Source organism: Amphichorda felina, assembly GCF_050947745.1.
Source record: "Amphichorda felina strain 45539 chromosome Unknown scaffold_1, whole genome shotgun sequence".
NCBI lineage: Eukaryota > Fungi > Ascomycota > Sordariomycetes > Hypocreales > Bionectriaceae > Amphichorda > Amphichorda felina.
The window spans coordinates 1,374,764-1,401,114 of record NW_028145049.1 but is presented as its reverse complement, the minus strand read 5'-3'; the positions used below and the strand labels follow the sequence as shown (position 1 = coordinate 1,401,114).

Genomic DNA, 26,351 nt, shown 5'->3' with positions numbered 1-26,351 from the left:
CCTCTGATCGATCTGACTTGGACAGACTGTGTCGAGCATCTCATGCAGCGGGCAAGGCGAGGGAATATGCCCCTGGCGCAAAGTCAATGACTTCGCTAGGGAAGGTTCCCATGGTAAATCTCTCCAAGACTGTAAACAATATCAAGGCCTCGATGCTGATCAAGGTAGTCGATTCGCGAGTTCGAAGTCCTACTGGCCCTCTGCAAGACTGCACCCAACGTTCAATCCGGCCAGAGTGCCCAGAGACTCTCGTACCAACTTACTCCATACATGCTCGAAGCGCCTGTCCAGACCTTTACCCACTCGCCATTCTTTCGCAGAATCGATCCGTCCCCGACCGAAGCCTTGTCCTTTCACGTCACGGGAGCCTTGCTGGCACTGGGCCTAAACTATAGTGATCTGCTGGAGACGGCAGCGGACAGCATAGGGTCTTTCTTAAATACTTGTACCCGGGCGGCGGATAGTGTTGTTGGCTCCCCTGCCGGGGATCCTGACAGCATCCATCTGAACGATGCAATCCGGACCCTGACCATTGTTGTGTCTCTGGTGGGGTTCCTGGACGCCGCATCTGCTCAGGCTGATTTCTGGAAAACCGGAGGGAGGTTGGCACTCATTCAGAAGGTTCGGCACCTTCTGTCTGATCCGTTCCTCGTCGCTGTCGAGACCGCCCTGTCGACTATCCGCAACTCCCAGAGTCACGATCGAGAAGTGAAGGAATGGAAACGACTGATACGCCACTATTCTCATCTGGAGCGTCCCCTTGGCGCGATGCTCTTGCAACGGAGCTTTATGTGGCTTGTGGTGTCCAGTACATCCCTGATGGTGGCCGATGCAGATGACCTCCGCAAGGCGCACATTCTGGACCTGCTCATTTCGCGAGGCGGACAGCTCCGCTCGGGATTTCCCAAGATCTTGGATGGTGATATGCACTCTGTCGATGTCTTCGCCGCCTACGCATCTGAGCAGATGAATCACATTGAGGCCGGCGCTGACTTTGTCCGTATGGGCACCCCGTCCCAGCAGAGACTGGCATTTGAGGTCAAGTCCGCCGCTTTGATTTCGTTCCTCAACTGCTCGCTCCTTAATGAGGAAGTGGCCGATACGGAAACTCTTTTCAACTGGCTGCAGGAGACTTTGGAGGACCCATTTCAAATGGCAGATGACACCTTGGCTTCTGCCGTTCTGAAGTCCCTCGCACTGATCTGCCACATTTCGCCGCCCTTCACATCGGCTGTTAGCCGGGTTCTTCCACGGTTCATCGTTCAGACCGCACCTCATGGGAGTGCGGTTGGTGTCGCCTCCAAGTGCTTGGCCTTTGTCCTCAAGCTCCTCTCCAAGGACGCCGTCATTAGCACCCTCTATTCCCTCGGCAATGTTCTGAGTCCTGAGACGGAGCCAAATCCCATCAACGGCCAGACCAATGGGAGTGCTGGTGAGTCCGGCTTGGCCTCGATCTATGCTGGCCGACACTCTCTTGGAAGCGCTATATCTCTGAGGATCAGTGGAGATGATGACACCGCTTTCGCTTACGAGAATGTCATCAAGGCTATTTGCGGGATTGCAGCGGCTTGCCAAGATGAAAAGATTACCGCCTTGGCCCAGTCCATGCTGTTGCAAAAGTTTGGCAAGGTCAACCCCAGCGCCGATGCTCATATTGTCGCCGGAGCCGCAGCGCTGGCACTGAGCGGCGGTCAGCTCGAGTTCCGGTCTCTGCTCAAGATGTGTACTCGTGTATGCCACGTGGGTATTGCTGAAAACAAGGACCATCTGCTACGCGCGGTAAGGAGAATATCTCCCGTTCACAGGAGTATGCGTCACTAACAATAGTAGGTTATGAGGGCTCGCACCCATATCTCTGCCCACTTGAGCCGGGAATCGCCCCTTTTCGACATCTACTGGGAGCATTTGCTGGAGACTGTCATCTCGTTTGGCGACGCACCTTCGTCTACCCACACGAAAGAAGCTGACGTTCAACTGGCAGCAAGGGAAATTGCCGAACTCCTCCACCCGCTGGCCGTTTTCATGTCCCACAATGATTTCGCAGCACAGCCAATTGAGAACGAGGAGACGGCTCGACTTCTTCGAGATGCGTGGTTCAATATTGTGGTCCATGGCTTCACAGCGTCGACTGAGCGAGGCAAGAAGTATATGAGCGAGCTGCGCACAATTGCGGTGCATTCCCCACCATTGGTACCGGAACAGCGCAGTGAGCAGGTTGAGAGTGATATTGAACTCAACACTGTTCTGAGGCGAGGCAATAGTGCCGAGCGGGAGTCGGCGCAGAAGAAGCAGCTGAGCGAGCTGATCCCATCCAAGGCTGGGGACATTAAGGGTCTGAGCTACAGGAAAACCATCTTCTTGCAATCGGCATACCTGGTCGAGAGTCTTCGGGCCGACGTTGGTGATTGTACCAAGGTCTTGTACTATTTCTTGGAGCCGAGCATGCGCAAGGGCGATGTCAGCAGCACCATGGAAGGTATCACGACTGCCGTCGTTGAGAAGTATCTTCGAAAGACCCTTGGAGGAACCGACCCAGCATTCTCTGCCCAGTACGCTGCCAAGCAGCTGGCTTCGATCTTCTGCAGCTGTTGCCATCGCATCGAAAGAGTGCAACAGGCTGCCTTTTCCTGCGCTGACCGGATTATTCGAGATGTTCCGTCTGCCTTATGTAGCCGGACATCGCTATTCGCGTTGCTGGAGCTTCTGTCTCTGATGTGGACCAGCTGTCTCGAGGCCGAAACAGACTTGTATGCGCCTCGCGCCGTGTTCAAGTCTAAGCTTGGGAACGTTACTGTCGAGCTGTCGGATGACTATGACTTCCGAAGGTGGACACTGGACATCCTCAACCGAAAGGCCAAGGTCTGGGTCAACACGGCCATCAACCTGGCTCCCCTGGATGTCAAGGGTCTTCTTCAGACATACCTGTCGGAATTCAGTGATGATGGTGCTTACGGCCACATCTCGCTGGGGAGATCATTCGCTCTGGAGCTGGGATCCATCATTCCCTCTACCGACCAGCGACTTCAGTCCCTGGAACGGGTCGGGGACACTGATATCAACACGGCATCCGACCTCATCGCACAGTACACTACGCGACAAGAATACCGCTACGGCGAGACCCTCCCCGATCGTGGCAAGGAGTTAATGAGCTTCATGCAGCTGAGCCGTAGGACCTCGTTGCAGTCTGCCCTGAACGAAAGCGCTAATGCGTCAACGGCGCTGGCACACGTGGAGGCGCGAATCCTCAGCAAGAAGACCACGTCCCTCGGGGAGGTGCGAGATATCCTGAGGAGAGCCGCTGCGCTGCTCTGCCGGAGTCAGAACGACGAGTCCGCTGTAGCCCGCTATCTTGTGAGCATCCCATTTGCCCTTTTCACGAAACAGTCCATTAAGCTTGGCGTTTCGCTGTGGCTGGGTGTCATCAACGAGAATCCAAGACTCGAGTCGAAGCTCGCCAATGAGATTCTTCAACAGTGGGAGTTCACCATTTCCCGTCAGGTCGGACTGTTCAATCCTCTCTTGACCCATCCGGATCCCTTTTTCCTCAAGGAAGAGTACGGGCCCAGTGAGTTGGACGCATTGGCCAAACGGAAGCAGCTCGTACACGACATGCTGTCACCGCATGCTCGCTTGATGCAGTTCTTCTCCAGCCACTTCAATGCTACGCGTCTTGGAAGCATCGATACCAGGCGGAGTTTCCTCCGAATGATCGACCTTACCTTGACCGCCTTGAAGAATGCCTCCCCTCACCCAATGGCGCGAGAATTGCGCTTCCTGATCGTCTTGTTCGGCCTGCGTATCTTGCGGGCTAGCACTATGATTGGAGCTACCGCACAATGGAGGCTCAAGGAGAAGATTCTGTCTGCCGGCCTAAGCTGGTTCAAATACTCGCCGAAGTGGTCCTTTGGAAGCAACCTTCTCCAGCTCAAGACGGAAGTCCGACTCATCTCGGATGTTCTCGCTGCCCTTAAGACGGTGGCTTTCATTGGGGCCCATACTGTGGGCAACGTCAAGTCCCTGCAGGCCAAGGAGCAACTCTTCCAGCTGCTCCTCGAAAATGAACAAGTTCGCTTGTCAGTGTGGATCAACCCTCTGAACCATCAAGGATCCCACCTTCAACTCCACTCCTCGGCCAAGTCTTCCAAGGAGGCTTTCACCTCTTTGGTGCGAACCGCCTGGTGGCTGGACCCTGCCATCGCCGTCGAGCTCGCAACCAGATTCCACCACCCGCGACTCCATCGGGAGATCCGGCTCCTGCTCCTGAGCATGCCCGAGAAGGCCATCTCGCTCCCAGAGGCTCTCCCTATTATCTTTGGCGGTCTGCTGCCGGTTGATGCCGCACCCGTCCTCAAGGTACGTCATCATGTACTGCACTCTAATCGTTGCTCTAAACTGACACCATGCAGTATCTGCTGTACTGGGAGAACGTGGTCCCTGCCACAGCAGTGACCATGTTCTTACCGGCGTACAAGGACCACCCGTACATCATTCAGTACGCGATGCGCGCACTAGAGGCACACGACATTGACATCACCTTCTTCTACGTCCCTCAAATTGTCCAAACCTTGCGTTACGACACGCTTGGCTATGTCGAGCGCTACATTCTTGAGACGGCACAATTCTCGCAGATGTTTGCCCACCAAATTATCTGGAATATGAAGGCCAACTCGTACAAGGACGAGGATGCCCAGATCCCCGATGAGATCAAGCCAACTCTCGACAGAGTCATGGGCAAGATGGTCGACAGCTTTGCTGATTACGACAAGGCTTTTTACGAGAAGGAGTTTGCATTCTTTGACGAAGTCACCAGTATTTCTGGCAAGCTTAAGCCTATACGGGAGCAGCCCAAGGAAGAGAAGAAGCAGAAGATCGAGGAGGAGCTTCGAAAGATCAAGGTCGAGGTGGGCGTCTACCTGCCCAGCAACCCTGACGGCTCCGTCATTGGTATCGATCGCAAGTCGGGCAAGCCGCTACAGAGCCACGCCAAGTGCCCTTTCATGGCTACCTTCAGGATCCAGAAGACCAAGGTGGGCGTGGATGAGGGCAACGAGGTGCTCGAGGATGCAAGGAAGGCGCCTCAGGAGCCCCACGAGAACGGTGCACCTCCGGAGACAACCATGGAGGCTTGGCAGTCGGCCATCTTCAAGGTCGGCGACGACTGCAGACAAGATGTCCTCGCCCTGCAGATGATTTCTGCCTTCCGGGGCATCTTCCACGATGTCGGACTCGATGTTTGGGTCTTCCCCTACCGGGTCACCGCCACCGGGCCAGGTTGCGGTGTGATTGACGTGCTGCCCAACTCGATCTCGCGAGACATGCTTGGCCGCGAAGCCGTCAACAAGCTCTACGACTACTTTGTCTCCAAGTACGGCAACGAGGACTCGCTGCGCTTCCAGCAGGCCCGCAACAACTTTGTCAAGTCCATGGCGGCCTACTCGGTCATATCCTTCCTGCTGCAGTTCAAGGACCGCCACAACGGCAACATCATGATCGACGACGCCGGCCACATCATCCACATTGATTTTGGCTTCTGCTTCGATATTGCCCCCGGCGGCATCAAGTTTGAGCGCGCGCCCTTCAAGCTGACGCAGGAGATGCTCGCCGTCATGGGCGGCTCCACCGACCACCAGAGCTTCAAGTGGTTCGAGGAGCTCTGCGTCAAGGCCTTCCTCGCCAGCAGGCAGTACTGCGAGAAGCTGTGCCAGATGGTCTGGCTCATGATGGACAGCGGCCTGCCGTGCTTCAAGCCCGAGAGCGTCAAGCACTTCCGCGAGAGGTTCGTCCTGGAGAAGAGCGAGCGCGAGGCCGCCGACTTTATGAAGGAGCTCATTAGGAAGAGCTACTCGAGCTACAGCACGGGCATCTATGATCAGTTCCAGCTCCTTACCAACGGAATCCCCTACTGAGGTGGTGGTTTGGTTTCCATCGTTTTATTCAGGGGCCATTCATCTTACACTTCATTACCCACACACCACACACCCAGTTATCTTTTGCTTCTCCCCAATACCGCTTATATACATATACCATCTACATATAGTCAGCTAGCGCGGCGTCAGATAGAAACAATGAACACCCCGCTGGTTAAGGCATAGTGAAAACAAAAAGAACTCCGTTTATCCCAAGGTATCAACGTTTCTTCGTGTACCAAAACACCAGCCATACCCAACCCTTGAGCAGTAGTACAGGACAGACATAAAAAGAAGAGAAAAATGGAGGATCACGATGACGAGTTCTGCTTGAGCATATGCGTCGGGGCATTATAGCTCGTGTAGTCTACATGGACAAAGGCCCTGTCCACGATGGGGACACTCTCGAGGAAGTAGGTGAGCACCTCAGAGAGGTCGTGGCTGTCCTTGAGGGGCATGCTGGCGTCAAGGACGATGTCGACCTCGACGAAGAGCTTGTCGCCGGCGTGGTAGGCGCGGAGGTTCTGGATGCCGCGGATGGAGGTGGCGAAGCGCATGGTGAGGTAGAGGAGCAGGTTGCGCTCGTCGGGCCGGGCGGAGAAGCCGGTGAGGTTGCGGACGTGGTGGGCCGAGGTCTGGCTCCACTGGAGGACGACGAAGAGGGAGAGGAGGAGGCCGCCGGTGGCGTCGAGCCACCATATGTGGCCGTAGAAGCCGACTGCGCCGAGGGGTGTTAGGAGGTACGGGTGGCTCAGGAGAGGGAAGGGTTGGACGGGGACTCACTGATGGGGAAGAGGATGGAGCCCAGGTTGAAGATGACATCTGTCTTGGCGTCCTCGGCCCTAGTCCATCGCATTAGATCAGGTTAAAGCATATGTTTGGGCGGTAGGTGACAACTTACAATGCCCTGACACTGGAATTTTTGACCAGTCGACACCAAACCCATACGGCACCCTTGATGAGAATGGTCCCCACCAGGATGGAAAGAGCGGGAATGCCAAGCTCAATGACCTCGTGTTCAGAGCTTGCCAGACGCTGTATACACTCGAGGGCGACCTGGAAGAAGGAAGTGATCATGATGATGGAGAAGACGAGGACGCCCACGGGCTCCAGGCGGCGGCGGCCGACGGGGTAGCTGTACTGGTCCTGCTGGCTGGCGGAGATGAGGCGGGTCGTGGTCCAGACGATGGCCGTGCTGAGAAAGTCGAGTACGGCGTCGACAAGACTGGCGAGGACGGACATGGAGGGCACTGAGAAGACGACAACGAGCTTTCCGGCGAGGAGGATGCCGTTGGCGATAAAGTTGACCCAGATGGCCAGGGTCACGATGGGGCTGTCGGTGTCGAGATCAGCCTCCTCCAGCCATGGAAGATTGGGTATTGGGCCCTCTGTGTCTGGGGTAGCGGTGGGGGAGGGCCCGCCTTCCTCTTCGTCTTCCTCATCCTCGGCAGTGACCTGTAGCAGAGGCAGGCTCTCGGTGGAGCGAAAGATGTCCTTAGGAGTGCGCTTCACCAGGGCCATGGTGCCAGCGCCGCTGCCACCAGTGCCGTTGGTCGTGGGGGTTGTGGTGCCGTACGAGACAGGTCCAGAAGGGTTAGGGGCAGTAGATTGAGGAGAGAGGGGAGGTTCGTTGTGAGCATCGTGCTCGTGAATGGTGGCAGGGACATGGATAGGGCGAAACGCAGAGGCCTCGAGCTCGGCTGAGTACTCGTTGAGCAGCTCGTGGGGAATGGCAGAGTCGAGGAGGCGGTCGATGTACAGGTACTGCTCAATGAGCTCGTTTGTGCGCTCATAGTACTTTCGTCTGGGAGAGCATGAGCTATTTCGATACGATCTGAGGTTGGTTTGCGCATGGTAGGGTAAGCCTTACATTGGGGTGCGCATCCCCTTGAGCTCGTCCTGGGTCTTCCAGTACCTCTGCCATCGGTAGCGCGGGTTGCTCTTCCCGATAAGGTTCATGCTGCGAGCCCGTGTTCCATGTAGAAGTTGGCTAAGGCGCTCCTCGTCCATGAGCAGGCGGCCAATGTCGTCCTCATCGGCGTGACGGGCATTGGCCGCCTCTTCATCCTGGGCATAGCGGTTCCTGGTGATGCTTGACAGACTCGAGGCTGAACGGGTGCGGATGAGGGATGCTAGGGCACCACTGCGGGTGGGAAGGCCATAGTTGTAGTCCTCGTTAAGGACGAGGAACGAAGGCGTCGACATGCGACGAGGGCGCGCAGTCGGCGACGTCATGGCGATGGAGATGGTGCGACACTGGGGGAGGTGCCCCAGCGCTCTGTTGTGGTGGCCTGATGAGGGGCTGGGGCGTCAGGGATGGGATTTTGTTTGTGGACTCAGTCGCTGGGCTTTGCCGATGGATATTCGAATCGATATTTTCGACTGAGGTCGACGATGGTTCGCGAATGCTGGTGATGATGTTTTGTCCGTGGATGAGTCGGTGGGGTGAGACCTTGAAGTGATTGCCCAATTAGGACGCTGCGATTCTGAGCACTGGTACCAAGGTTACCTGTAGGGCGGTTGATGTCTCAACAATTGACGCTTGAAACTGAAAATTACTGAACTGGGGCCCGTTCAGGCAATGGGCCTCACCCCAGGAATGCGGGTACGTCTCAGGAGACGTGCTGTTAGAAAAATGAGAATGCTACCTCAAGTTCCAGCGCCATGGGCTAGGATCCATTGATCTCATCTCATGGTACGGAGTATGGGGGTTTGGGACGGCGACGACTCACTCCCGCTTCTTAGGTCCCCTCCGAGAAACAGACATTAAGGTTTGCCTTTCACATATTCGTACTGGGTATAGTCCACCACTTGGCTACGAGTACCAGTAGTCGTAGCACTGGTATGCAGACCTCGCCAGAATGCATCCGGGAAGCGAGAGCAGCATTCCTAGACGACGTTGGAGCTTTTTCTTGGGGGAGATGGCTTAGGGGAGATGGCCAGCGCTCACCAGCGGAAAACATGACGTGAACTTCTTCTTGTTGGCGGGCTTTGCAACACTAAGGTATCCGTACTTGCCCTGAAATTTCACGACTATCCGCACCTTCCTTCTTGTTCTTCGCAATCACCCCCTCCAGGCCTCCGTATCAGGTATTACCTTGTAGTTTTCTCACCGATCAGGTTCATTAAGGTAGAATCATGAACAGGTAGGTACCCACCCGAAAGGCCCCAACCGATGACACGATGGATTGCCTCCCCCCTCTGGAAAGATCTGAAGACGTCTCCCAGTCGTGAGCCTCCAAGGCGCTGGCTGGCGACCACTGCTTGCACCAAGATCCGGCCATGTCCGGTGGTGTTATTGATGCCGCCTCGGGATGCCTACCCTGCATGTCTCAGGTACACTCCACACGCTGCACGCACGTCATGTCTCGCATGCATCCGCAAGCGCTCCTCCCCGAACGGTGGGTTGGCATGGTTCGCTGGAAACTTGTTGGTAATGTGGGTGGCATGATGACCGGGCGCTGAGGCTGCGCTGGATACGAGCGCTGTAATAGTGGGCGCAGACCTGCAGTGCATGGTAGCATGGTGTGTGGATGGTGTGGAGCTGCCAGAGAAACAAAACCGATGCATCATGACGGCGATAGTATCTATAATACTACCCGTAGTAGTATAAGACTAGTGTAATGGAAGGAAGTCGTTGAGGGGGGGACTCTCTTCCGGGAACCAGGCAATCATGGAGACTACTAGTTAGTTGGTAAATACAGATACTATTACTATGAGCTGGTATCAGTTCTTGGTTGGGAAGCTGTACGAACGTAGTCGCACTGGCTGATGACTGTTCTGGATTGCGGCACCGAAGTTTCTTTCGGTGCCGATGCTGCAGGACGCGGATGCGGACGCGGCTTTGAACCCTTTTTTGTTTATTTTTCATGCTGTCCTCTCTCACGGCACTGCTGTGACCCGTCGCATGTGCGGATCGTCGACGGCGACGCGAGCACGCACAGCCAGGTTTTCTGGGTCATGTTGATAGTTGACGATTCGGGTCCTTTTCCACTCCTGAAGATCACTTGCGGTGGCATGGGTGGCCGCTCCGTATTCGTCCTAGTCCTTCGCACTCGCTCTGGAAATGCAGATGGATGACGAAAATGAAGCCATTCGCAGAGCTCGTCCTGCATACATAACATAGCCTATAGGAGCTACCGCGAGTCAGCGAGTGCTACCAAGTAAAGTCCTTCGTTACTAGTGCCGGAGACAACGATTGCCAAGTCGCCAAGCCTCAACTCCGAAGCTAGGAGGCGACGAGTTGCATAGCAATGAGCAGAGCTTTGCTTTGGGCCAAAGCCCAAACCCGTCAAATCAATGGGTCCGGACTCCGGAACACCGGGCGTCCCCGCCTCGATCCACACTTCCCTGGCCTCCCATGCCATCATTAAGGGTCGAGACTAAAATAAGGGCCTAATAGTGCTCGCAGGTAGGACACTGCCCAGCCTGGACTCTCAGTAGCCTGCGGAGGATCCTGCTCCTGCCGAGGAAACCCCTGCAGACAAATGTTTCTGAGATTCTTTGTCTCTAGAATATGTCTTTTTTTTGTTTTATTTTTTTTACGATCAAGAATTCCCGTCTTTGTTTTCCTCGCCCGCCGTGAGGCCCAACACTCTCGCACTGACCGACAGAATATAGACATCGAGATCGGGATGCTTCTGTCGCTCGGGCCTCGTCGGTCCCGCGTTCTCACTAAGCCCGGGAATGGCCCAATGACTTCCAGCTAGTACATATAGTAGTACTACTAATCCTACGAGTACTACACATTGCTTTCCAAGCCGTGTCTTCAAACGTGCCTGCCGTCGTGTTCTTCATCTTGCCGGTCATGTACGAGTAGCCAGTTGGCCTTTGACGAGGATGCTGCTGTCGAGGACGGACTGTGTAGGGGCGCCAAGTTGGATGGCGGGTGCTGTAAATATAACCTAAACATGCTATTGTTATGATGGTGTATAGGGCCTCCTGGGGTGACTTGGAGTGTTGGTCGGTCCCATGGATGAGGGAGGAAACGTCAGGCGACTGGTTCCTGGCGCCCTGAGACCTCCCACCCAATCACTCGAAACACCCCAGCAGCCTAGGTAGCCAGTGTGTGCCTGGACGACGCTGACTCCGGATCTATTTTAATTTTTTTTTTCCTTTGTCCGCCACAGCGACTGGAAATGGTCAAGTGTCCGACCCGTTTTTATGGCGGCGACTGCTTTTGGCGGCGGGAGAATCCGACGGCTTATGATGGCTACCCAAGCTGAAGCTCGGGTACCTATTACTAGGTATCCGTACGGATACTCGAGGCATTCAAGAGACGTGACGCTCGAGGGACACCCAGTGGTGGAACGCGGAACGCCACGGTCGAGGGTACGAAGAGCGGCTCCATCATTACGAGATCCGGCTCGGTTCTCCTGTGGAGTGACGGACTCCGACTGGAGTGGCGGAGGAAACTGAGGAGTGGTGGAGCGACATGGAGCGACATGGAGCGCGACATGGATAAACCTGAGACTAGTGGCCGGGGATCACTGGATCAGCAAGCACTCGGTGCCACTCGCTGTCCTAGCTTGTGAAAGCTGCCTGTTGTGGTGCAAGGGTGCAGCCAAGCAACCCAGGCCAGCTGGTGAGTCCATGGCCGGGAGCCAAGCGCAGCCTGGCAGCCCAACGGGTGGTCAAGTGCACGCAAAATTGAACACACGAGCGCCTGCTGCGCAATGGATGCATTCGGTGGCCACGGCGCTCATGCTCACTAACCGATACCTGCCAGTGGTTGTGTGTGCAGCGTGCTCACTGAGCGCTCCATCAGCCAAACCTTCTTCGTCCCCCTCCCGTGTCCTCTTCCTGCCCATTTTCCTCCCCTTCACCCGCCCCAGCCGCCGCCCGCTCGTTCTCGACGCTCGCTCAGCATTTGCTTCTCCCCGCCACGTACACGGTGTCTAGCTCCAGCCTGTTTGTCTTCTAGCACGTTTTTTTCTCGTCCACCATCTACGCATACCTCGCATCATTTGATTGCTGGCATCGGGGCTGGAATTCACGTCCCATCTCCCCATCTCCCCATCTCTTTCGAGGCACCGAGGTCTTGAGCGCCTGCCTGGCTATTACTTACTTACTGTACGAGCACGGTGCTCCTCCCTCGCCCAGCTCCTCTCCCGAGCGGCCGCGTTGCCTTGATCGACTCTCGCTTTCCGTCGACCGGCTCTCCATTCGCGATCCGTCGTCGATCCTCCTCGTTTTGAGCAGCTGCCGCCATCTGCGTGGTTGCCGCGCGCCCATTCGTGCCTCGTTTCGTTTCCATTCTTTCGCATCTCTCCGACTCGCATTAGCGGAACCGCTTTCTTTACCACAAGATCAAAATTTCCTTTTTTTAATACCTTACCCTCTACTCCAGCATCCGGGCTCCTGAGACCCCGTCTGAGGCGGAGGTAGCTGGCATTAATACTTGGCCTTCTTACTTCCGGAAATTACCTAGTAATAATGTGAGTCTCGAATCTTCCCAGACACCGGGCCTCTCTCCCGTGGCCGCAAGCAATACCTGACCGACGACTCGGCTTCATGTCTCAATGCCCACGCCGTGTACCCAATAAAAGCTGCCGGGGGCGCTTGGCATTGTCTCCAGCGATCTATCCATCGATATATGTCATTCTGCCATCCATGCATCTTCCGACCCCTGGAGCTCGCCTCCCCGGTTTGGCACACGTATAATTGTATGCTAATCTCGTCTTCCGTGATGCAGTTGCCCGTTGCACATTGTGCTTTTGCTCTCTCAGCAGACGTCCGGAATAATAGGTGTCTGACATCACCTCCGTCAGCCCCTGTAACGTCTCACACGTTCATATAACGCTCAGACCAGCGGCCCCGAGGCTGCTCTGTGAAGACCGACCGACCCTTCAACCCTATTTCATGGGTTGCCGCTGCCTCTAGGCGTTTCTTGGATATTACATTCTACATGCCTAACAGACTCTCTGCCGCGTTTCGGCGGAAGTCCGCTGTCAGCCCGGAAGATATTCCGAACACCCGGCCTACGTCCACCGAGCACTCGACGTTTCGCGTTCTCGAACGGAACCCTCCTCCGGGCGGCCGTGGCTTTGACGGCGGCGCCCGTATGGCGAGGACGCCTGCCAATCCCGCGACCAAGCATGCCAGTCATGACTCGGATTCGTCGTGGGGGGACAACATGTTTGCTGGTTTGAATACTTATGGGCACCGGTAAGTAGGCGGAGAACCCCGGGTGTGGTTGGGCATCGGGCCGTTACCCAGGTGGCTTGTTTTGTCGCAGCGGGACAGCCCGACGGCGTGACTCACCCCGACTTGAAGTGGAAGGGCACGATGCTGACGCTGATAGTGGAAGCGGGGGATCGAACACTACGAAGGCGACGTCGACCGCCACGTCCTCTAGGCATAGCAATGCCTCAACTGCCCCTTCATCGGCCGACATGGCTCACGGCCACGACGACAAACGAGGCAAAAAAAGAGTACCGGCTCACGAGCCCACGAGCCCACAAGCCCCCAAGTCTACATCCAGTTTCTTGGACCGTGCCGGCAGGACGTTTTCATTCGGCATGCAAAAGAAAAATGCCCCACCGCCGCCAAAAGACGAACCGGTTCCCGACGTTCCACCTCTACCCACTTTGCAACGACAAGACGAAACGGGGAGGACGAGAGCCATGACGGCGTCCACCGCGAGTACGGCAACGCCTCCAAGGCTAGAAAATGGCCGTGGTCTGGACTTGGGTGGTGATTTCGCATCTATGTTTACTGGATTCGGCAAGAGGTCGAGTGCAACAACTCTGCGCAATGAACCGCCAGCTGATGAGCGCTCTGGCGCCCCGACTCCATTGACCCTCGACACTGCCTCGCCGGTAGATGCTGCGCCCAGCTCGTCAACCCTCTCACCTGCCGGCGATCGGGGACAGCATGCCCCCCGACACCAGGCGTCCTTTGAGTACCGATCCTCTGCCAGTCCCGGAGGCGTCGTGGAAGATGCGGACGCAAAATTGCTTGCCGATTCTGTCGCAGCTACCAAGTTTCTCTCCGACGGACCAGGCGAAAGTAATAGGACCTCTCGTTACTGGCAAGACCAATCCTTCACATCAACCTGGAGAAAGCCTGTAGGCGGGGACGAAATCGAGCACGAGCACGAGCACGAGGACAATCTATTTGCGGGGACTCCAGCACGCTTCTCGGGTGCTGCCTCCAGAAGCACGCCCGCTGCGAAACCTAGTTCGCCTCCCGCTGGCAAGGTCATGACAGCCGCCGAGTTCGAAAAGCTCAAGAAAGAGAGGGAACGCGAGCATCTGGAGAAGATTATTTACGGTGGTACGGCGGACGACGACGACTCGGACGAAATTAACTATGACGACGACTACGACGAGCAGGAGAAACTAAAGGCGGACGCCAAGTTGAGGCGTCAGAAGGCGGACGCGATGATTGCGTACCGCCAGAAGAACATGAAGACGGTAGGTGGCACAGTCTCACCTGCTCCGCCCCCGAGCCGCCCTCATCTTCCGAGCTCGCTCAGCGCGCCGCAGCTTGGCACGGCCAGGACGCCCTCGCCAGGGGCCGCTCGTCAAGCGTCTGAAGAGGATGATGACGAAGATATTCCTTTGGGCATTCTACAAGCACAGGGACTCTTGAACAAGGGACGCGGTCCCTCCCGTCTGAGCATGGCTGGCGCTGGCTCTAGTAACCCAAACCTTCGAGCCACGGCGCTACTCCAGGCACAGGTACCCAGGTTGTCCTCAGCAATGGGTGAGCCGGCTTCCGCTGGGGGCAAGCGTGCCTCCGTCATGCCGGTATTTGCCAGAGGCCTACCTCAGGACGTGCCGTTTATGGGTGGAAACGCCTCGAGACAGTCCATGCAGCCCCAGCCCATACACCCACACGGGCTCGTGGGCGTCATCGCGGACGAGGAACGCGCCAGGGCCAAGCGACGTGGTAGTCCCAACATCGAGAGCCAGAGGCTCCGCGGTGCTGGTGTCCCGAACGATGATCCTTTCGACAAGGGTCCTCAACTGGGGTACGGTGGGTTTCAACGGAGCCCCCAAACCCCAGCAGCTCCCTCCCCAGCCGAGAAAGTGCAGCTCCAGATGTCCCAGCAGATGACCCAGTTCATGCAAATGCAGATGCAGTTCATGCAGATGATGGCAGGGAATCAGGGTATGGGGGCCCAGCACCAGCAGATGCCCCAGCAAATGCAGCAGCAGATGCAGCAGATGCACCAGCAGATGCAACAAGGCATGTCGCCGCAACAGCAGCAGCAGATGCAGCAGATGCAGCAGCAGATGCAACAGTACATGTCGCCGCAACAGCAACAGCAGCTACCGCCGCAGCATCCTTATGGGATGTTTGCCGGAAGCCAATCTTTCGGTAACCTGTCCTTGGGTCGCCAGTCTATGAGCGGCCAGTACACTGGCCAACCTCGCCGTATGGATGCGGGCTCGCGTACCATGAGTATGGTTCAGCCTAGTACGTCGAGCGCGTATCTCCATACTGGTTACAGCCCCCCTCAGGGCTACACTCAGTCGATAGCACCGTCGGAGCGAAGCAATGTGGGCCTTCCGGGACGCTATAGGCCAGTATCGCAGGCTTCAGGCTCGCTCGCGGGTCAGCCGATGCATCAGCGGTCAACCTCGGCATCGGGCACCTTGGTCTTGTCTCAGACTGATGGCAACAAGAGCAGGTCTACGATCAGGGTGGTCGCCAAGCCCAAGATCGAGGCCGACGATGACGACGAGGAAGGCTGGGAGGCTATGCGAGCAAAGAGGGATCAGAAGAAGTCACGTTGGAGAGTTAAGAAGGGCAATGATGATTAGGAACAGCCTAGCGGCGAAGGCTCCAAGGCCAAGGGGAAGGGCAAAGTTCAGTAGGAAAAGCCTAGTGGGGGAGGTGACCGGCAACACGGCATCGCCAGAAGCTCCATGGTCAAGGGGAAGGCCAAGGTTGTTGGGGGCAGCCCAGCAGTAAAAGCTCCGAGGCGGCCAGGAGAGTCCACCGGGGAGAGCCTGGTGGCGAAGGCCCCAAATCAGCCAAGGGGAAGACGAAAGTTGATCAGGGGCAGCCCAGCGGTGGAAGTTCCCAATCAGCCAAGGGGAAGAAGGGCCAGACTAAAAAGGCGCGGCCCACTGGGGAGAAGAGCTCCGATCCGAGACAGGGAGGTTCCTTGGGCGATAGAATGAATACATGGAGTCGAGTTCGCGGCCGTGCTACTACGCATTTCGACCCGCGAAAGAAGAAGGAAGAAGGAAAGAGATGATGGGGCCCCTTAATTCTGGACACTGAACTATTGCAGCCGTCCCCAACAGACGCGCCAGGAATAATAGCGATTGGACTAATGAGGGTTTGTCGGGCTTCGTGGTTTTGTTTCGCATCTTGCGGAAATAGACACTTTCACGCGGTAATTCATATTAATCAAAGCACACATACTCCTGGGCGAGGTCGCGTGCCCAACCATACATTCACTCGTCATTTGATGCCATTGATTTCAATTTCTTTAAACCAAACGTCTGGATGCTCTTGGTCTATTGTACAAGTAAAGACTCCTGGCTCCTGAACCCTCCTTTCCCTACTTTAATTCCCGGCGCCCCAGATGCCTATTCAACCCTCAATCTTGCCCGCGGACCACTCCTGCCTCTTGACGCCCATCTCGACGGCAGCAGAACCCCAGTCCTCGCCGTGGTTGTGGCCCTTGCCGTCGATGCCGGCGCGGGCCTTGGCCTGGTCCTCGTTGAGGACGGTGAGGATGCCGAGGATGACGGGGATGCCTGTGTCGAGCTGGACGCGCATGAGACCGTGGACGGCGGCGTCGGCAATGTACTCGAAGTGCATGGTCTCGCCCTTGATGAGGACGCCGACGGCGATGACGGCGTCAAAGGGGCCCGAGCCGGCGGCGGTGGCTGTCAGGTCCGCGGTCGAGGACGCGAGGAGGTCGGTCGCGGAGGGGGCGCCGGCGGCGTTGGACTGGATGGTGGAGGCGGAGATGAGGCTGTGGGATTGGGAGCTTCCTGTCAGCGACTCTGGACTCTTCAAAATAAAAAAGGGGGGGATGGGGGCGCGGAGGAGGGGTTACCGCTGGACGGCGATGGGGAGCTCCCAGGACCCCGGGCAGGATTGGACGACAATATTGGCGTCCTTGACGCCGGCCTCGACGAGCTTGGCCTTGGCGCCGGCGACGAGGGGCTCGATGACGGTCTCGTTCCAGCGGGCGTGGACGATGGCGACGCGCAGGCCGGAGCCGTCGTGCTGCTGGGGGGTGGGGCCCTTGAGAGACATGGCGCGCGCGCGAAGGGTGGAGATCGAGGGGTTTGAAGCTGTGTGAGGGAGTGTCCTTGGGATGGGTGCGAGAGAGGCTCGTGGGATGAGGGAAAATTAGCGTAGAGTCGTGGAAGAGTTGAAGCTGACGAAGCTAGGAACTTGGAGGGGGGAAGAGGGCGGTGGTGGGATGTGGGGTTCTTTCGTCGAGCTTGCTGGATGCTTCCGGTGGCGGGGTAAAATGCCACTTGCTGGTGGTGGGTGGTGGGTAGGATTCTTCAACGTCACAAGCTGGGAGCTACAGGGGATGCCGAGCACGAGACAGAAAAAGAGCCGGCGGAGACCCGAGGCACCATCGCGACTGATTTGGACTTGATATTGCATGAAGATATATGGTTGTGGTTTGTCTACAGCGAGCCATTGTCGCATATTCTTCTCTCCATAAGCCCTCATCACCGGGCTATCAAGGCCGAATATCACACTCTAGAATCAAACACCCCAAAGCTGTGTTGCGATGCCTGTCCATGTTTCAAAATACCACTTTCGGATAAAGATCGAGCAGCTACGAGCCCTTTGTCTATGTCTTGCGCCCATATGTAGGTAATTATGAGTAGACAGGAATATGTGAGGTTAGGTAGTATACCGTGGAGCAGTTAATAGGTGCTCGGTGCACCTCGGCCGAGGCAGCCATGACGCTGGGTAGGTAACAGAAGGCCGCGCCTTCCCAGCTTGGAACTTCACCACAGCAACTTCTAGTAGCCTGAGGCAATGGGAGGGTCTTGGAAAATTTACCACGATGGTCTCTTCTCCCTGATCATCAAGCATCAATAACTGCAAAATGCCCATCACTCGTTTACCGCCGGATACTGTGCGCCTTCTCGGCTCCTCCGTCACCATCTCCACTCCCGCGTCCGTCGTCAAGGAGCTCGTCGACAACGCCATTGACGCTAGGGCAACCTCCATAGAGATCATCATCTCTTCCAACACAGTCGAAAAGATCCAGGTCACCGACAATGGATGCGGAATCTGCCCTGAGGACTTTGCAGCACTCGGTCGTCGCGCTTCCACGAGCAAGATTCGCAGCTTCGACGACCTCAGTTGCGGCGTGCTGACGCTTGGGTTCCGAGGCGAGGCTCTTGCGAGCGTGAGCTGCGTTGCGAGCGAGGTTATTGTCAAGACAAGGGCGGTAACAAGCGACGAGCCCTGGGCATGGCAGCTCAAGCTGGACCCCGGCGACCATGGTCGCAACCCGGCTGACGGCCCGCAAATCAGGCCCGGCCCGGTGGGGACGGCGGTGACGGTGGCGGGGCTGTTCGGCGCAATCCCCGTGAGGAGGCAGCAGGCTGTCAAGGAGAGCCGTAAGACCCTTGCGCGGATCAGGGATATGCTTCTTGGCTACGCCTTTGCGAGGCCGGACCTCAAGCTTTCCCTCAAGGTGCCCTGGGAGCCCGGCCAGCCCTGGGCATATCATCCCCCCACCGAGCCGGAGTGCTCGATCTGGGATGTCATCATCCAGAAGTTCGGCACCAAATTGGCCCGCGAGTGCGTCTGTATTGCAGGAGAAAAGATTATTGAAACCACCACAGCCAGGAACGGCAGTGCATCTGCACGTGGCCTTGTAGCGCTAAGCGCCGTCATGCCCAAGTCGACCTGCCAACCAGACCTTGTGAAGGGGAAAGGGGCGTTTATTTCCGTCGACTCGAGACCTATCACATCAACCCGAGGCACTGCTAAGAAGATTTATTCCGTGTTCAGATCCCACCTGAGTCGAACCGAGGGAGGGGCCAAGTTCAAACCGCAGTCCAATCCATTCTTGCAGCTGGATATTCGATGCCCCCCAGGAACCTACGATCCTAACGTTGCCCCTCTAAAGGATGAGATCCTCTTCCACGACGAGAAACTCATTCTGGAATGCTTCAAAGAAATATGCCAAAGGAACTACTCGGAAACAACAGATGCAAGCCTTGGAGCTGATATGGCTGCTCCGTCTCAAGACACCGGCGAGACGACATCTTTAGATGAGTAAGTTGCTTCAGACTTACGTACCAAAATTAGAGAAAGCATGGCTCCTCAAGCGAGAGAAGATAGTAAAGACGGCTGGCTGGATGACACGACCATCATCCCAATCCTCGTTGAGAAAAATGGCGAAGCCGACGAGGCAGCTCGACTCCCAGATATTGACCAGACAGCGTCCTTGGACGGGTCTGTTACGGTAGACTTACGAACCAAAACCAGGGTAAACATGGATCGCAAAGAGAGCGACGCTACTGATGATTACTGGATGGAAAATACGATCACCACCCGGATTCCCGTACATCTTATCGGATCTAGGAAGTACCATGCTAGCCTGTCTGACAAGACGCTGACATCTCAAGAGCTCGGAAAGAGACAACCAAGGGGGGACATTTATCATTTCTTTCCGCCTGTGAGCCCTCAAAATGTTCGCATCGCTACTAATGACACAGCGACCGAGGTGCAAACTCCCATGCAACAATGGGAGGCTACTGTGGGAGAAGATGTTATCGCGGGGGAGTTGACATGGAGCCAAAGTCTTCCAAAGAATCGTTTCAGACAGGCGCTCAAACCTCTGTCACCGTCTAGCCTGGCCAATCGAGACAACCTCCACCCGCGAGCCTCCTCCTCGAATCCCCGGAATGACATACTCTCCTGGGTCACGGCAGATAGTTCCCCTCCACGGAACCCGATGGAGATCAGGGGCCCGGTAATAACTGATGAGACCCCGCTGCCTGGCCTGTTCTCATACCCGGCTTTGAGAACGCCCCCTTTATCGAACTCGCGACGACGAAATGAGACACCCAATTCACCATTCAAGCTTTTTCCATCGGGAGGGGATCCTAGCGTAGAGAGTCGAGTACCCCGTAGACGTTCATCCTCGAGACAGCCGCTGGAAACCATTCCAAGAGGCATGAGTACGTGTTCTTTGACGACGGAACTCAAAATTTCAGGCGCAGATATTCTTCAGAGCATAGAATGCTTTAGACTGTTTGACCAGAGTCTAATCACAGGGGAGATGCCAAATACGCTTGATTTCAAGGACATGTCTGAGGCGATGGAAGTGGAGGAGCGACTGGCGGGCGCAGTTGAGGCATGGGCTGCAGGGCTGGATGAGGAGGTTGATGTCGAGTATTCGCTGTTATCTCATGCCAAGGGGAAAGGCAAAGCATGAGGGAGGGCCATGGTAGAGAGACACGCACAGCGCACTACCTGAAACAATTTGCTGGTTGTGATGGCTACATTTGGGATTCCGAGGGCGTTTTGGGGAACGATTCGACTCGTCCAGTGGTGTCGATTTGGTGGGGGTCGGGCGTAAACAAAGCAGCTTTCCCTCTACATGATAGCCACAGATGAATTGACGTTGGCTCTTGTAAGCTATGATCTCTCGGTGTTCCCAATACGTAGGTGCAATAAGGGGTGACTACGTAAGAGTAGCCCGATGTATAAACATTACGATGCGCTGGCCCAATGGAGGGGGCCTGGCAGATGACGCGGTGCTTAGCCAGGGGTATGCCAATGTTCTCAAAATAGAAGACCAACCTGAAAGGAGGGTTCTGTCATGGGCGACACAGTCTTAGGCGAATGAAGATGTGCCGTGTGCCCGTCCACCATGCCTCATAGGGCGGAACGGATCCCGGCTCCTCGTATCGCCCTGTGAAACCGTAAGTCGTACATGTACTACATAGTATATGTAATAGTATGGGTAGATGTCGGCAGTTGTACACGGTTCTCACCTGGCAGCTGGCTCGCCGTGGAGACTGGAGAGAGACGAGATGGAGAGAGCGAGGATGGGGAAAGCTGGGGCCCCTTGGAAAGCATGTTCCCAGAAAGGGGATATAAACTCGATTGGGAGAATCCCGAGAGAAAGAGCTGACCGCTTGGTCAAGGGATGTTGCGGTTGTGGTGGTGTGGCTGTGAGGCGCCTCGTGAAATCCCACATTGGTGGTGGTGGTAGTAGCTCATGCTGACGACCTCCTGCTGGCGCGAATGGGGGCCGGCGAGAGCTGGGACGGATCAAGCGGAGAGTAGTACCAGCGCACTAGCAAGTTTTTTGTGAGCCGCGAACCGTGAGCTGTGGACGACGTGGGGAGGACAGAGGAGCATCATGGCGCGTGGTGAACTCCTGCGTCTGAGCCGAGTTCTCGTTGTCCCTCCACTTGGGGTGAGGCGGAGCATGGCACCTGGTTGAAGTTGCCAATGCCCACCCAGGTGGGAGCACTGGGAGGTGCCACCCGACAGCAGGGTCACTGGCTGCCTTAGTTCGCCAGTAGTACGTGCTGGGCACCTGAGGCACCTACCTGAGGCACCTACCTGAGGCACCTACTAGTGGGCGGTACGGCGCCCACAGGCTGGGCACACTGCCAGCACTGCCAGCGCTGCCAGGCATTAGTTACCAGCCATCGCCAGGCAACCAGGGGCCCAGCTCTAGCAGGTCCAGCGCACCTTCCCAGGTGCCCAGTTCCCACTCCAGGGACCCGCGATCTGGGCTGTTCTATTCTCCGGCGTTGGTCATACCTTCTCTCCTCTGACACCTTCGCTTATCCAGACCTCCAGCTTTCGTTTGGCCTTTTTTTTTCCTTTCTCCGCTTCGCCTTCTTGCACTCGGCCTCTTGTTTCGTTTCCCTTGATTGCCACTGGTTCTGCACAGCGCCATCCCATTCCCTCAACCATCTCTCAGTCAATCGCTCACCTAGGCATTGCCACCGACGATCCACCCCGACCCTCCCACCCACCCCCAGAAGGGGCCGCAGCCTCGTATCCTCCAGCCCAAACTTCGAAGCCCTCTCCCTCCGAGGTCTCCGCCGCCCGGCCAGCCACCGGAAACACAGCATGCCCGCCTCCTGAAAGATCGACTTGCTGCCAGAGGCTGTCCGCCCTTGGCCCTTTGTCGTCTGCTCACCATGTGGTTGGGACTGGCGACGGCTGCTGGCGCGGAGGGCGGCTGTTGCTGCCAGGGCCGACAGGCACTCGCGTCGACGCCGTTGCCATCGCCGTCTTTTCGCGGGAAGATGGGGGACGGTGCTGTGTCTTCGACGTCCAACATGAACAGGCGCGCCATGCTTGGCGGTCGACAACGTTATTCGTTCTGGAGCAGACGACGGTCTCCCAACGCTTGGCATGTCCAACGCTTATCTCGACCGCCAACGCTCCTGGCTACCATCCTCCTCCTCGCCATACTCGCCATTACACCCGTCGCCGCCGTTCGAATACCCTTCTCTAACTGCCTTGACGACTCATATCGACTCGGGGATCCTCGGCCTTTGCAATGGGAACCCCTCTACGCCGACGCCATCTTCGACACCCAGGGCGAGAAAAACAACCTCCAGGTCACGGTGTGGGGGAATGTGACCGGCTCCTTTAGCCAGAAAGCCCTGCCTCCGCCTGAAGACCCCTACTGGAGAAACGACGAGGAATCGGCTGGCAAGATTATCCAGACCCCCGAGCCCGAGAAGGAGAAGCCCAAAGCTACGACTCTGTATCGGCGTATCACGGTACTCAGCTTCGAAGTATGGAATGAGGTCGTGGACTTTTGCGTAGACGGACTGGTTGACGGAGTTTGTCCGCTGGGCCCCGTTTTCAACACTGATGACATGTGAGCTTCCCGAGTTGCCCAAGTTACTTGCGAGGGAGAGCTGTTACTGATGCCATGTACCACTTGTAGGGACCTCCCGCATGGGCTCCCGTCGGTCAACATAACCCATGATATGTTTTCTTCTTACGCCTTTTCGTCCTTTTCCCCCAGATTCCTCGTCATATACGGCGACACCAAGGCCACAAACATTGGTTGTATCTCGACTCATGTTACTCCCGATCTGGGCGACCGATCCCAGCTTCTCAGGTTCTTGCCCCTGCTGATCCTCGTCCTCACGGGCGCCGCAGTCATCTTCGCCGCTATGTACAGCCCATGGGGGAGCACCGGCATCTTCCACTGGACATCCAACTACGGCCGCGACGCCGACTTGCTGCGCCTTGTCACCCCTGGCTTCGGCGACTGTCTTCAGTACATTCAGTTCATTGTCCTGACGGGAAGCCTGAGCCTCAACTACCCCGGATTTTTCCAGCCTATGGTGAGCCAGGCGTCGTGGTCAACTCTCATGTTCAACCATAGCTTCGTCACCAACAGTGAGCCCTGGCAGAGCGTTGTTGATGGCATCTACGTTACTGACGGGTCGTATGGGCTGGAGAAGCTGGGGCAGCTTGTTGGCATGGCCCAGCCCGAGGACATCTGGGCCAGCATGATGGTGTGGCTTCTCGTCATCATTCTGGGCGTCTCAGTCCTCATACAAGCCGGGTTTCTCGTCCAGTGGGCCCTTCGCACTCTCTCCAGCATCCCAGAGGAAGACCTTCGAGCCAAGAACATCCCCTTCGCGGTGGGAAACGTCATTCGCATTGTGTACAACTACTTCCTTCTGCCTATCATCGCGCTCTCAGCCTTCCAGCTCGTTGTGGCGCCCCAATCACCGGCATTCGTTGTGGCCCTCGCCGTCGTCACCCTCGTTCTGCTCATCGTCTTTACATCATGGACCTTGTTTCTCATCATCAGGACACGGCCCAAGTCCGTCCTTTTTGATGACTTACCTATTGTACTACGCTACGGCCCACTGTACAACACCTACTCGGATCACTCGGCCGCCTTTGCGTTAATACCTGTCGTGCTCACATTCGTCCGCGGAATCGCGATTGGAGCTGTGCAAGCTAGCGGTATTGCCCAGGTGATTCTACTGGCCATCTGCGAGGTCATCCAGGTGCTCACGATACACGCCTTCCGACCATTCAGCCCGCCGACATCCATGAATGCCTATCACACCATCTTCTGTACCATGCGGTTCTTCAGCGTCATGCTCATGGTTGCGTTTGCCCCGTCGCTGGATGTCGGCGATGGGCCGAAAGGCTGGATCGGATATGTGATCCTCTTTCTGCATGCTGCTGTTCTTGTACTGGGCTTCTTTATAAACGCTCTGCAGACTATTGTGGAAGTCATAGCCTTGATGTTGGGCGCCGGTGGCGACGATGACCGCGGGCTCACGAGAGGAGGCCTGTCTAAGATCTTCGGTATGCGCCAACTTTCGCGACGTGTGGCTCCTAGGAGCGGACCATCACGGGCAAGCCAGCTATCGACATCGGCCATGTTGGATGCAGAAGATGGGGCCAAGACGGGGTTTTCCATGCCCAGTGGTCGGGTCAGGAGTGAGTCTGGGGCCAGCTTGGGTGGGATGCTTGGGCATCAGAGGCTCAGGAGCAACTCGGTGTTTGATGGTAGTGACGTGTACTCGGGACAGGGCCACCATCGTCACGTTGACAGCGCAAGCTCCTACGCCCCAGGCACACCGGCCGGCGAAGCGAGCACATTCTCGTTCCTCACCTCACCCACCCTTGCCAAGAGTCAACCTCCGTCACTTCCGCTTGAAGCGGCAGACCCTTACTATCGACCTCCTCGGAAGCGCCAGGAAAACTTCACCGAAGCGGCGCAGCCTGGAAGCCGTCGGGTCTCGGTAGTGGGTGATCCCAAGCGACTTAGTGCCACTGGGGGTCCAGCAGCCGAGGCAGCCGAGGCGGGAGCGGAGATTTCTCGAGCCGCCACGCCGGCGCCGGGGGGTAACCCTGCCACCTTCCTGCCCAACCGGCCAGATTATTCGACGCGCGAGGTCGATTTTTACTATGGTGTACGCGGCCCAGCCCTTAACTCTGACGCCCCTGGTCGGAGACTGGGCACCGGACCCGCTGATCCAACGGGGCCCGTTGCCACCGCCACTGGTTGGTTCCGCAACTTCTTTGGAGGCAAAACCAAGGAGAAGGGCAAGGGCTTCGAGGTTGTGCGGAGTGCGCGCATGCCGCCTGATATGATGGCTCGTCACGGTGCTTTTGGAGATGAAACACCCCCAGAGGGCATTCCCGTGGCCATGGGAGTGCTGAGAAACGGGCCGATCGACTCTGACGATGATGAGCCGCGACCTAAGCCATCTCCCAAGCGCAAACCAGGCGACCTGCTGACCGAGACCGGTGAACCTCGAGGGCCAGCAGATGATGAGCCGGACAGCCCAGTCCTCGAACGACTGCCGCGGGGCTCTCAGCCTCCGGAACCTGGTAATTCTAGCGACAGCGCTGGCCAGGCCAAGGCTGAGGAGGGATCCAAGATGCCTAGGAATAACCCCATGAAGAGCTCAGGTCCAACAGGCCAGCCACGATCCATCACATCTCCATCGCACGCAAAACCGGCCGGTGATCAAAGTCAAGAAGAGTCCCACGGAGCTCCTCAGCTCTCACAGTTGCCGTTTGAGCGCACCGGCTCCCAGAGGCGTCTCTCGTCGCAGTCGTCCACTGAGATCAACGTTGATCTCGGGAACCGCGAAGAGCGGCCTGCCAGTTTCGGCGTCGTCTCGCAGCACAGCATCAACCGAATCGATCCTGAGCATGGTGTTGGCGATCTTTTCGGGGCCTCGGCTGAAGTGGTCGATGCGCAAGATACCCGCAAGCGAACCTAGAGCCCCATTTTCCGTGTTTATATCTTAACTATTGCGAGCCTTCTCGCCACATGACGACATTTACTCGTTTGTGCCATGTATAGAATACGGGGACAGCCTACGGACTGTCACCTTTGGATTTTTGTTGATGCGTTCTCCCGAGGGAATTTCTGGAGAAGCTAATACCGCGCTGTGGATGCCTTATTCCATAATTTCTTTGCACTTGTTTTAGCCTCTTATTTGAAATTTAGCGATGGCGTAGTACGAAAAGAACAAAAGGGGGTAATCGCTGAGGGGTTTCACTTGGAGGATGGTACACAGGATAGATCAATACGCTGGGAGGACGAGGGTATCATAGTTTATTGGGGGTGACTACACTCCTTGTTACGCGTATGAAGAAGAAAAATCCGTCAATACTGTTTTACACCACGGTCCAAAGGCTTTGCTTGATATTCTTCTCATTGACAAAATTGGGCGTCTTGCCCAATTTCTTGCTGATGCTGTCCCTGTCACGAAGAAGGATGCTACCCTGGCCAGTCTGGGCCTTGCCTCTGTGATTTTTATCTCTTGGCTTCTTAAGCGCCTCTTGGTAAGATCTTGCTTGGTCATGGCTCCGTGCTTAGTAGTCTGCGGGAGACAGACTACTATGCTAGCCCTACATGGAGCGAGCTGGCTGGCCTCACAAATGACGGCAGTATAAGACATGGAATACAGGTCGTACTTGAAATCCAAGCTGCCATATATCCCTTACATTTACCAT

The 26,351-nt window shown here is 56.4% G+C and overlaps 6 protein-coding genes across 6 annotated transcripts; 4 read left to right on the top strand and 2 right to left on the bottom strand.

Moving 5' to 3' along the window:
• Window positions 1-86: 86 nt before the first annotated feature.
• STT4 (1-phosphatidylinositol 4-kinase STT4) lies at window positions 87-5,906 on the top strand (the record flags this gene model as incomplete). The annotated part of the gene is made up of 4 exons (XM_083189942.1): window positions 87-113; window positions 169-1,779; window positions 1,831-4,353; window positions 4,407-5,906. The coding sequence occupies 4 exons, from the start codon at window positions 87-89 to the stop codon at window positions 5,904-5,906; spliced, it is 5,661 nt and encodes a 1,886-aa protein (XP_083053801.1).
• A 311-nt stretch (window positions 5,907-6,217) lies between these two features.
• On the bottom strand, window positions 6,218-8,141 carry ACO1O0_000442 (cation diffusion facilitator family transporter; the record flags this gene model as incomplete). Its single annotated transcript, XM_083189941.1, has 4 exons — window positions 6,218-6,624; window positions 6,690-6,748; window positions 6,808-7,710; window positions 7,777-8,141. 4 exons carry the CDS (start codon window positions 8,139-8,141, stop codon window positions 6,218-6,220), a joined length of 1,734 nt encoding a protein of 577 aa, XP_083053800.1.
• A 5,390-nt stretch (window positions 8,142-13,531) lies between these two features.
• Window positions 13,532-15,679, top strand: ACO1O0_000441 (uncharacterized protein; the record flags this gene model as incomplete). The annotated part of the gene is made up of 1 exon (XM_083189940.1): window positions 13,532-15,679. One exon carries the CDS (start codon window positions 13,532-13,534, stop codon window positions 15,677-15,679), a length of 2,148 nt encoding a protein of 715 aa, XP_083053799.1.
• A 781-nt stretch (window positions 15,680-16,460) lies between these two features.
• On the bottom strand, window positions 16,461-17,135 carry RIB4 (lumazine synthase RIB4; the record flags this gene model as incomplete). The annotated part of the gene is made up of 2 exons (XM_083189939.1): window positions 16,461-16,848; window positions 16,933-17,135. 2 exons carry the CDS (start codon window positions 17,133-17,135, stop codon window positions 16,461-16,463), a joined length of 591 nt encoding a protein of 196 aa, XP_083053798.1.
• An 817-nt stretch (window positions 17,136-17,952) lies between these two features.
• ACO1O0_000439 (uncharacterized protein) lies at window positions 17,953-19,140 on the top strand (the record flags this gene model as incomplete). The annotated part of the gene is made up of 1 exon (XM_083189938.1): window positions 17,953-19,140. The coding sequence occupies one exon, from the start codon at window positions 17,953-17,955 to the stop codon at window positions 19,138-19,140; it is 1,188 nt and encodes a 395-aa protein (XP_083053797.1).
• A 3,031-nt stretch (window positions 19,141-22,171) lies between these two features.
• Window positions 22,172-25,612, top strand: ACO1O0_000438 (uncharacterized protein; the record flags this gene model as incomplete). Its single annotated transcript, XM_083189937.1, is given in 3 exon segments — window positions 22,172-22,212; window positions 22,225-22,722; window positions 22,873-25,612. 3 exon segments carry the CDS (start codon window positions 22,172-22,174, stop codon window positions 25,610-25,612), a joined length of 3,279 nt encoding a protein of 1,092 aa, XP_083053796.1.
• Between the last annotated feature and the right edge of the window lie 739 nt (window positions 25,613-26,351).